General features: G+C 38.5%; 1 protein-coding gene across 1 annotated transcript in view; it reads right to left on the reverse strand.

Moving 5' to 3' along the window:
• Positions 1-3,833, reverse strand: part of slc35c1 (solute carrier family 35 member C1) — a 6,246-nt gene extending 2,413 nt beyond the window's left edge. The window contains exon 1 of the mRNA XM_080495710.1: positions 3,241-3,833. Coding sequence (XP_080351836.1) covers positions 3,241-3,757 — 517 coding nt within the window. The 5' untranslated portion in view covers positions 3,758-3,833. The remainder of the gene's footprint in view (positions 1-3,240) is intronic.
• Between the last annotated feature and the right edge of the window lie 9,033 nt (positions 3,834-12,866).

A 12,866-nucleotide genomic window follows, 5' to 3' on the forward strand; every position in this document is an offset into this window, starting at 1 on the left:
ACCTATATGAAGATATATGCACATATATGAAACCTATATGAGGATATATGCACATATATGAAACCTATATGAAGATATATGCACATATATGAAACCTATATGAGGATATATGCACATACATGAAATCTATATGCGCATATATGAAACCTATATGCAGCATATATGCACATATATGCAGCATATATGCACATAAATGCTGCATATATGCACATAGATGCACACATATGCACACAAATGCTGCATATATGCACATATATGCTGCATATATGCACACATATGCACACAAATGCTGCATATATGCACATATATGCTGCATCTATGCACATATATATGCCACATATAGACAAAATTGAGGTGCATATATGTGAATATGCAGGCCATATAGGGCATATATATGCATATATGTACACAAAATATAGGAAAATGGTCAATTTTATAAATGTCACATATATTCAAAACCTATATTAAAACATATATGTTTATATAGGTTCTTTCCATCTGGGTAGCTGAGACAAAGTGCTGTACATTGAAATAAAAATATAAGAGGCAACATAAAAATATTTAAAACAATAAAAACAATAAAAAAGTTAAAGCAATAAAAACAATCAGATGGTAAAACAATAAACAAAACATAAAAAGTTAAAACACCCACATGGAAAGAATATATATAAACATATATGTTTTAATATAGGTTTTGAGATAGGTTTTTAATATATGTGACATATATAAAATTGGCAGTTTTCCTATATTACATATACATATATGCACATATATGTACACATATACGTGCATACAGGTACCTATATAGGCACATATATGCACGTATATATATGTGTGCATATATGCACCTATATGTTCTTCTTGCATAATTGTTTTTTAGTTAGTTCTTAGTTATTGCCTTGATAATGTATGACAGTTGCCAAAGTGAGATATGGGCTATATATATATATATGTGTGTGGAAATAAAGAAGCAGTACAGGAGACCTATATGGCCTGTATATTCACATATATGCACCTCAATTTTGCCTATATGTGGCATATATATGCATATATGCAGCATATATGTGCATAGAAACTGCTTATATGTTTCATATATGCACATATATCCTCGTATAGGTTCTTTCCATGTGGGCAGTAAGAAAAGAGTCTCACACTGAGGTAAAAGCCAAAGAATAAAAACGGGTTTTAAGACGAGTTTCAGCTAAAAACCACAGCAGGTTCGCGTCAACGCTCGAATTCCATGCTAATGCTATTCTTGCTGGGAGCATCTGGAACGTAAGGAACTCCTCGGCAGAGGTCAATAAAGAATGGATGACTGCTGCGGGTATTAATATATCAAACAGTCGCGTCTCGCCAGCAGCTCTCCTTTACAAGCGCTGCCAGAGAACGTACTTGGATCTTACACCGACACGTTCAAAACGACAAATCCAGCTGCAGGTGGACTGATCGTTTTTTAAAGTTGCACCGAGATTAACTTGTATTACAAACACACACCAAACGAGTTGGAGGTAAATGCACCAAGACCATCCCCAAACCCTGAACTTGTGTTTTAATTATTGTTTTTATGTATTATTCTCGTATTTATTTCTTAATGTATTGTTTTTTTTTTATATATAGCTTTGTTGTGAAGCACTTTGGATACCACCAGGTGATTGTAAAGAGTTATAGAAATAAAGTTTGATTGATTGATTGATTGAAATATGTGCCACCCAGAGGGGAACGCCTTTATTTTGTAGACTTTTTTTTAAAACATAGTTTTCTTTTTGGCTCCTCAGTGTTTATTTGTACGTTTATTTTTGGTGACCGTCGTCATTTCTCTCTGAACTAAAGCAGCACCCAGACTTATCAGTGTATTTTCTTTATTTAAAATACAGTGTTAACAGTTTTTACATCACAAGTTTCTCAACTAGTAGCTTTAACATGCTGCACCTTTGCAGATCATTCTGGACTTATGAGTGCAAGTTATGTTATCAGATTTATAAAATGAAGATTTAATTCAACACGCCTGCATGAGAATAAAGGCAAGGTGAATTTATTGAAACAGCGGCGGCATTCAGACACCTGGCAATTCACAGGAAATAACAGAAATGCATTAAAACCCCTTATTAAGATAATGAAAGAATAATAATTAGACAAAGCTTTATGAAACCAATAATAATAACAACAACAATAGTAATAAAATAAGCAACTTGAGCCAGACTTTCACAAAGAAAGTCTTCAAGCCAGGGGAATAAGTGACAGTTGATCGTTTCTCCACTGTGACTGGAGATGCAGTGTAAAAACAGGATCTTTGCCTCGAGACGTTTCAAAAGTTTGCGTAGCGTTAAAGACGCCAACAAACCCGTGGAATTTTACCCGGAGAAATTGAAATGCTGGAAATACGTGTTTTGTACGAGCGTAAAGGCGACATTCCTTCAGGAAGGTGCTGACGTCATACGAGAGGTGTTATACCTCAACAACTACAACTGAGCCTACTTTTTTTATTTTTTAATTCTGATACAGTAACTTTAATACATTTGTGTTTAATGGGAAACGTGAGCAAATAGAATATTACTTTAAAGCAGTCATATTCGCCAGATGTTCACCTTCTTGATTAGAATATTGGATCCGAGCAGCTGCATCCACAATCTGCTGTGTCTGTGTGAGCTGGACTGGCTCCGCCCCCACACACGCCCATCTATGGGCAGAGGAGGAAGTACTTCCTCTCATGTCGCCATGTGCCGGAGCAGAGCTGGCTAATTGTGGGAGGAGTCAAAAGGAGGAGGAGCCTACCTGGATTGTGATTGGCTGAACCCCCCCCCCGATGACACTATATAGGGTTTGATTTCTGATTGGCTGCTTGGAGCAACACACTTTTTAAAAGAGGACACACTTTCTACACTTCTGGGGCGTCGTTCCAGGTGTGGAGACGATTAGCACAGCTGGAGAACCACTAAAAAGTCAATTTAGCATAATATGAGGACTTTAAGGAAGGAAAGATGGATAGAATAAAGGAAGGTTATAGACCAGTGTCATTTTTTGGTAATATGTGGAGTTTAATTCTACTTTGAAATCAGGTTTGACGACCAAATTCAGGATAAACGAATGAGTGCATGAACCAATGCGTTTCATTGATCGTTTAACGCTACTATTCTACCATATATACAAATATATATATACATATATATACATATACACACACACACATATATATATGTATATATATCCAGAAAAAAAATAAAATAAAGAGCCATGTCTCACCCAGGATGGTCCCGCAGCAGGCCAGGGCCCTCAGTGACGTGGTCTTCTTCAGGATGACGTAGGAGAACGTGACGTTGAACACCGTGCTGAGCGAGCGGCCCACCGTGTAGAAGGCCACGCCCACGTGCTTCAGGCACAGGTTATTGAAGGTGATCATGCCGATGAAGACGACGGACAGCGGCAGCACCTCGCGCGACGTCTTCGCGTCGAAGCCCAGCGCGGGGAAGTCGACGCGGCCGGGGCACGCGCGCGACAGCAGCTGCAGGAGCGCGCACAGCGCGGCGCTGACCAGACACTGGTAGAAGGTGATGAAGAGCGGCGCGTCCAGCTCCCCGTTGTCCAGCAGCGCGCTGTTGAGGAACACCATGGTGATGGACACGAACCAGTACAGGGCGACGACGGCCGCGATCCTCGCCGCGCGCAGCGCGAAGGTGTCGTCGTGGTCGCGACCCGCCGCGTCCGAGCCGCCCAGCGCCATCTTCAAGATGCCGGACCGCTTCATCTGGCTCCGGTTCATGGCTGCGGGGAAGCAGCGGCCGCCCGGGTGAGTTGTGGAGCATCAGAGTGGACAGAGGCGAGCTACACACGTCATGTTTTGAATGTATGCAAGAAGACGGGGACAACTTCCGTGTTTTGCCGGAAATGAAGCGGAGTTCCGGTTTGGATTTTCAGCGTAAAAGCACCAGCTGGCTATACTGCCCACTGCGACCTCGTACGGAGGAAGCGGTAAAATGGAATCAAACCACCCACCCACTCATCTATCTATCTATCTATCTATCTATCTATCTATCTATCTATCTATCTATCTATCTATCTATCTATCTATCTATCTATCTATCTATCTATCTATCTATCCACCTATCCAATCATCTATCGATCTATCTATCTATCCATCCATCCATCCATCCACCTATCCAATCATCCACCTATCCACCTATCCACCTATGGATCTATCTATCTATCTATCTATCTATCTATCTATCTATCTATCTATCTATCTATCTATCTATCTATCTATCTATCTATCTATCTATCTATCTATCTATCTATCTATCCATCCATCCATCCATCCATCCATCCATCCATCCATCCATCCATCCATCCATCCATCCATCCATCCATCCATCCATCCATCCATCCATCCATCCATCCATCCATCCATCCATCCATCCATCCATCCATCCATCCATCCATCCATCCATCCATCTCAGTGTTTTTCAACCTTTTTTGAGCCAAGACACACTTTTTTGTTTGGAAGAATCTGGAGTCACACCACCACCACCCGTAAATATTAAAATGTGAAACTCTGCAGCCTCTATTAACAATATAAAGTCTTTCTCATCAAAGACATCAAAGTCATTCTTATCAAAGACATCAAAGTCATTCTCATCAAAGTTTTATCAACAGGAATCCAGTAAATCCAGAAAGCAAGGACTTTTTTTAATAGTGCCTCCCTCAGTGTGAAACCTGGACCTGATGGATGAAGAGCTGAGATCCTGGTTTTCAAAAACTTCTCCATCACTGTCACTGACACAGTACTTTGATACAAGATGGTAGCAGGAGGTGGAGATGAACCACACTGACGTCTGTCACTTTACATTTCACCGGCAAAGTTCTGTGCTGCCCTCTAGTGGTGAAGAGTATTTATACATGATTACTCTGCAACACACTGTCGCTGTGAGAGCAAAGGTTTTTTTAGAAAATAATGTGAAATTGGATAATTTCCCACGACTCAGCTGACGATCTGGAGGAAACACCAGAGGTTGAAAAACACTGATCTATTCATCCACACATCATCCATCCTTCCATCCATTGTGGGAAAAATGCAGCAAAATACTTAAAAATCTGGCAATCAAGTTAAAGATTCTTAATATCTTGCTTTGACATATATTTTTTTAAATGACTCCTAAAGTTTTGATTTATTTCGTTTAATAATATATTGATTTCCTTTCTCTGTAAAGCTTTTATGCACAGCATTTCTTTGTAAAGCACCGTGAATTGCCTCGTGTCTGAATGGCGCTCCGTGAATACATTTGCCTTGCCTTGCCTTTCCTTGCCTTCTCATCCATCCATATGTTATCATTTACCTTCAGTTCGATCCATTCCTCCCTGATAATACTCATGCAACTTTGCTGGGGCAACATACCACAGTTTATCAGCGTGTACAGTACAGCAACTTCAGAACCGTCTATAAATAAATCAGTCAAGTATGAAATGAGGAGCTTGCGTAAAAACAGGCTGTCAATCAAACCACTGATTGTAAAGGCAGAATGAAGCCACACAGCATGAACCAGTATTTAATTGCCTATGAAGTATTGGGCTGTACATTGTGAACACCCGGCTCACCACTCTGGGGAAACTGGTTTGTCATTTGCATAGCGACTCCACTCCTTTTGAAGTGATTTGTGATTAGTGAAGACAAAACAAAACCATTGTTCTAGTGTTACTGCACCGCATCACGAACACATTGTGTTTTAATGCAAATACTTAAGCTGCAGTCACCCTCCAAAGATAAAGGGAAATTAACATAAAGTGTTTTATATAAGAACTGAAGGAGACCTGACATCAAAGCTCTATAATAACAAGAGGTCTGTGCACCTGACATCAAAGCTCTATAATAACAAGAGGTCTGTGCCTGTCCTGACAGACATTGTTTGTTCCATTACACCTGCCACTTACATGATATAACATCCATGACAACAATGCAGAAGGCACAATAACGCTCATCTTTCTAAAATAGCAAAGTTTTGGACTGAAAGAGGAGTACTCACGTACATCATGTAGTATTAGTCCAACCAGCTGTGCAGCATCACAACTTCCTTGAAGTGAAACCTTTGGATTTAAAGTGACAGTGTCTTAATGTGTTTTGATCAATCTCCTCCTCCTCCTCCTCCTCCTCCTCTTCTTGCTCCTCCCCCTCCTCTCCCTCACAATAATAATAATAATAATAATAATAATAAGAAGAACAACAACAACAACAACAACACGAGGATGAAGACAAAGACGAAGAAGAACAACAACAACAAGACGAAGAAGAAGAAGAACAACAACAAGATGAAGAACAATAATAATAATAAGAAGAAGAAGAACAAGAAGAACAAGAACAAGAACAATAATAATAATAGTAGGAAGAAGAAGAAGAACAACAACAACAACAAGACGATGAAGAAGAAGAAGAAGAACAACAACAACAACACAAGGACAAAGACGAATAATAATAATAATAATAAGAAGAACAATAATAATAATAATAATAGGAAGAAGAAGAAGAACAACAACAAGACGATGAAGAAGAAGAAGAAGAACAACAACAACAATAACAACAACAACACGAGGACAAAGACGAATAATAATAATAATAATAAGAAGAAGAAGAACAATAATAATAATAATAGGAAGAAGAAGAACAACAACAACAAGACGATGAAGAAGAAGAAGAAGAACAAAAACAACAATAACAACAACAACACGAGGACAAAGATGAAGAAGAAGAAGAAGAAGAACAACAACAAGACAAAGAACAAGAAGAAGAAGAAGAAGAAGAACAATAATAATAATAGGAAGAAGAAGAAGAACAACAGAACAAGAAAAAGAAGAAGAAGAAGAGATGTTTTTCCATCACTTTTTACTCAGACATCATCACATTCCCACAAGATGAAGTTTTCAAAGTGGCCTTAATAACGCAGCAGGTTGTGTGATATGCAGTTTCCTCAAGTCTTTTTTCCCCCCAATGGATTTTAAACATCGATTTACACTTTCGACAGCAGGTGGCAGCAGAGCAACACTGTCTTGAATCTTACAATCGGCCACGTCACTTCACAGATACACACGTGCGCTATAAAGCCGTATGAAGATCAGTTGCATGTATTTCTTCAAACATTCGGTGAAATGTAATGAAATGTAATGAAATGAAATTCGGAGTCAAATTAAAAAAGTCTTCTTGTGCTCAGAATGCCTCATCAATTAAAGTTGCACAGACTGGAATCACTCTTACTAATACGCCACTTTACTATTGTTTTGATGTCGTTTCTCTAACGTGCTGTGGTTTAATGTGACGGACCGCAGAAGGAACGTCACTTCCTGCCATCATTTCTCCAACCGGTACCCTTCATTTGCACTCTTTAATATCTGGACGTTAACTGCAGACCGTCTAAATCCTGGAAGTTGCAATGGAAAGAACCTATACGAGGATATATGTGCATATATGAAACCCACAAGCAGTTTATATGCACATATAGGCAAAATTTGAGGTGCATATATGTGAATATTCAGGCCATATAGGCCTCCTGAACTGCTTCTTTATTACCACACCTGGAAAGAACCTATATAAACATATATGTTTTAATATAGGTTTTTAATATATGTGACATATATCAAATTGTCCGTTTTCCTATATTATATGTACATATATGTGTACACATATACGTGCATACAGGCACCTATATAGGTACATATATGTACGTATATATGTGTGCATATATGCACGTATATGTTCTTCTTACATAATAGTTTTTTAGTTATAAATATATATATATATATATATTTATAACAAAAAAAAGTTTTATATATATATATATATTTATAACTAAAAAACTATTATGTAAGAAGAACATATACGTGCATATATGCACACACACATATATATATATATATATATATATATATATATCCTATATCTCACTTTGGCAGCTGTCATACATTATGACATACATACATAAGTAAGAACTAACTAAAAAACTATTATGTAAGAAGAACATATACGTGCATATATATACCTATATAGGTACCTGTATGCACGTATATGTGTACATATATGTGCATTTGTGTACATATAATATAGGAAAATGGCCAATTTTAAATATGTCACATATATTAAAACATATGTTTATATAGGTTGTTTCCCTGCAGGGAAACTGGCTGCATTTTCACAAATGACTGATTTGTCTTGTTGTGTCTCATAGAGAACGATGTGTAATTTCCCCTCAGTGTTCCAGGATGACCTCTGTCAGCACTGGTAGAACCTCTGCGTGACTCCTGGAGTCCTTCCAGTGCAGACTGTAAACCATCCGGCCGTTAGGGGGCGCTGTCTGACCTCCTAGTGGGACAAACTCCTGCACAATCATGCAAAAGGTTGTAATGTCACTTTGTCTATTAGTGAAAGAATAATGTCATAAAATCGTCTTAGACTTTTATAAATCGCTCTCAGTCTGATTCCTGTGTCTTCGGTCTTCCTGGGGTTTTTTTTTTAAAAGAAGAAATTCTCTTGACATTCAGGTTCTTTTTGATAAATACTGACCACTGCAGACGAGCAATAAGACTTGTTGATTTGTAATTATCTTTTAAACCTATATGCTGGCTCATTAACTTCAATTGAAATAAACTATTGATACATTTATTGTTCAGTGCTGTATTATATATTAAACAGAATATTGCATTCATATCTAAGTAAGGATAGATTTACATTTTGGTTCATCAGTTTAGTTTGAGTTTAGATGTTCTGGGTTGGTGCAGTTCAAAACAGAAGAAAGTTTCAGTTTATCACCTCCGGCCTGGAAGAACAGCAGCGTTGCAATCATGGAAAGAACCTATATAAACATATATGCTTTGATTTAGGTTTTTAATATATGTGACATGTATAAAATTGGCCGTTTTCCTATATTATATGTACATAAATGTGTACACATATACGTGTATACAGGTACCTATATAGGTACATATATGCATGTATATATGTGTGCATATATGCACCTATATGTTCTTCTTGCATAATTGTTTTTTTAGTTAGTTCTTAGTTATTGTCTTGATAATGTATGACAGTTGACAAAGTGAGATATGTAGGCTATATATATATATATATATAGATAGATATATATATCCCATTTCTCATCCTGCTCTTTAATTTATCGTTCATATATTTATCGTTCATATGTGTACACATGTACGTGCATGCAGGTACCTATATAGGTACATAAATGCAAATATATGTACCTATATATGCACCTATATATGTACCTATATGTTCTTGCATAGTTGTTTTTTAGTTAGTTCTTAGTTATTGTCTTGATAATGTATGACAGTTGCCTACAAGTGAGATATATAGGCTACATATATGTGGAAATAAAGAAGCAGTACAGGAGACCTACCTGGCCTGTATATTCACATATATGCACCTCAATTTTGCCTGTATGTGGCATATATACGCATATATGCAGCATATATGTGCATATAAGCTGCTTATATGTTTTATATCTGCGCATATATCCTCATATAGGTTCTTTCCATGTGGGATATTCAGATTTGTCTGTGTTTGTCATTGTTATATATTGTAACTGGATTAAAATAGGGCAGGGGTGTAAAACATAAGGTTCAATGAAACCGGTTCAGGCGAGGCTCTAATCCGACCCACAAAACCCCCAAACCACCAAACCACCAAACGATTCCTTTTCGCTAAACGCATCTTTTAGTCAGGTGGGAGGAGCAGCGCCTTTTTTTTTTTTCCCTCTTCAAAGTACATTTTTGGAGGAAAGATGCAGCTCCGTCCTTCAAAAATTTATAAAATTGAATTCACATTAAATTGGATTCAAAGTGGAAAGGAAGCACAATCTTCACATGTCCTGACGGGTTCATGTTTATTTACTGGAGACGGTTCAGAGTTGAAACAGTGGATTTTCCGGGGATTAACTGCTTATTTTATTCTTCACTAATTCACACCGTCCTTCCTGCTTGTGATGAATTCACCTTGTGTGCCCACATGGAAAGAACACATATAGGCAGATATATGCACATATATGCTGCATATATGCACATAAATGCTGCATATATGCACATATACGACAATATATATGCTGCATATATGCACATATAGGCTGCATCTATGCATGTATATGCCACATATAGGCAAAATTGAGGTGCATATATGTGAATATACAGGCCATATAGGTCTCCTGTACTGCTTCTTTATTTCCCCACATGGAAAGAACCTATATAAACATATATGTTTTAATATAGGTTCTGATATAGGTTTTGAATATATGTGACATATATAAAATTGACCATTTTCCTATATTTTGTGTACATATATGCATATATATGCCCTATATGGCCTGCATATTCACATATATGCACCTCAATTTTGCCTATATGTGGCATATATATATGCATAGATGCAGCATATATGTGCATATATGCAGCATATATGTGCATATATGCACATATATGCAGCATATATATGCTATATTTTCCAATATTTTATGTACATTTTATGTACATATATACGTATATATGTAGGTACATATATGCGCATATGGGTACATATATGTACTTATAGGTACATATATGTACCTATATGTACATAAAATATAGGAAAACGGCCAATTTTATATATGTCACATATATTCAAAACCTATATCAGAACCTATATCAAAACATATATGTTTATATAGGTTCTTTCCATGTGTGCGGGGGGGGGGGGGGGGGGGGGGCGCACTGGGCTCTTGCCAGTCATTTACACTGAAAAGCACCTAAATAAGTAACTCGGTCTATAAATACACTCCACAAAGGGTTTGGAACTTTCAGTTGACAAACTCCTTCAGAGCGCTCCATCAGGGCGTCTCGCCAAACACGTTTCCCGCGACTACAAACTTATATAAATCATCTCCTCTAACAAGTAGCATCTGTTTATGTGGGGAACAGAAAACGTCCCTCTGATAAACTGGAGTAAAAACTGCATAATAAAGCAGTTTTAAAGGGCAGAGCGTGTTGAGCCCACTTTGATTCGTGCAGCAAATGTCCTTTGAGTCAAAACACGGCTGGAAAAAAAAAACAAAGAGGGGAGACGCGCAGGTGGAATTAGTGGACGAGGTTTAAAACACCACTTTGCTTAAGCCGCTGAAGACTGACGAAACGTCCCGGGCAACTCTAACGGAGCTCGTTACCGCACGGGTGCAGAGTGGAGGTGCGATTCTTTGGACGTTACGCGGCACGGACAAACAGCCCAGCCTTGCGAGACATTTACTGCCTGAAGACGAGGACGTGTGGTCGGAGAAGTGGGACGATAAAACAGGAAGGAGCCGTCCTCTGTGAATTAAAATGCACTCCAGAGCCATTAAGGGCCTTTTAACTATTCCGTGCAGAGGAACCTGTTCAGTGTCGTCCCTCTCATCGGCTGCTCACCCCAACCCTGGCCACGCAGACATCCTATTTGTCACTGTCGTACTCTGCATGGCAGACCCCCCCCCCCCCCACCCCCCCCGTCCTCAGAGGCTGAGACTCACCTTCCCAAGGGAAAAAGACACGATGTGCATCAGCATGACGACAACGTCCAACATTCGTTCGTACAAAGGAAGAAAAGGCACATATGTGCTGTAAGAACCGCTCAAACAGTTGATGTACGATGGATTACTGCTTTGTTTTCATGGGGGCAAATCTCGCTCATCCCACAAATGCATGTATGCATGGCGAAACTTAAAAGATGTAATCAAGCTGTGTGTGTGTGTTTATATATATATATATAAACAGTACTTGATGATTTTACCTACTAACCGCAGATATATAAATGACCTCTCGTAAAAGCTATGAAAGCATAAAATGTTAAAACTATATACAGAAGGAAATCGATAAAAAAGAACATGTTCACCAGGACGAGGGAAAAACCTCGTTTACACAGTTAGCAAAGTTTTCACGTAAAAATGGAAAACTTTTATTTTGAGCGTCTGTTTACACTCAGAGCCACTGAAAACACAACTTTTTGAAAACGGCTACCGAACTGGAACTCTTCGCTCCGTCTCTATGGAAACATATATATAATGGAATTGAACCTTCTCTACCAACCGAGTTTATTGTTGTCTGTGTGTGTGTGTGTGTGTGTGTGTGTGTGTGTGTGTGTGTGTGTGTGTGTGTGTGTGTGTGTGTGTGTGTGTGTGTGTGTGTGTGTGTGTGTGTGTGTGTGTGTGTGTGTGTGTGTGTGTGTGGTTTCACTACAAATACAAAAACAGCGCCACCTCCATGGCTAACTACATCGTTTTCAGTGTTTCCGCCATTTCTACCTAAACATCCATTTCAAAACATTTCAGAAACTACACTGAAGCATAGAAGCTATAAAACATGTGACCCACGACCATCGACTGTCTTCCGTCCATGTCGTGTTCTGACGCTCTGCAGAAACAGAAGCAGAAGCTCGTCAGAAGTCTAGATCAGTGTTTTTCAACCACTTTGTTTTTCTAAAAAAAAAAATGATTTGCTCTCACAGCGACAGTGTGTTGCAGAGTAATCGTGTATAAATACTCTTCACCACTAGAGGGCAGCACAGAACTTTGCCGGTGAAATGTAAAGTGACAGACGTCAGTGTGGTTCATCTCCACCTCCTGCTACCATCTTGTATCAAAGTACTGTGTCAGTGACAGTGATGGAGAAGTTTTTGAAAACCAGGATCTCAGCTCTTCATCCATCAGGTCCAGGTTTCACACTGAGGGAGGCACTATTAAAAAAAAGTCCTTGCTTTCTGGATTTACTGGATTCCTGTTGATAAAACTGTGATGAGAATGACTTTGATGTCTTTGATGAGAATGACTTTGATGTCTTTGATAAGAATGACTTTGATGTCTTTGATGAGAAAGACTTTATATTGT

Source organism: Blennius ocellaris (genome assembly GCF_963422515.1).
Source record: "Blennius ocellaris genome assembly, chromosome: 1".
In the NCBI taxonomy this organism is placed as follows: domain Eukaryota; kingdom Metazoa; phylum Chordata; class Actinopteri; order Blenniiformes; family Blenniidae; genus Blennius; species Blennius ocellaris.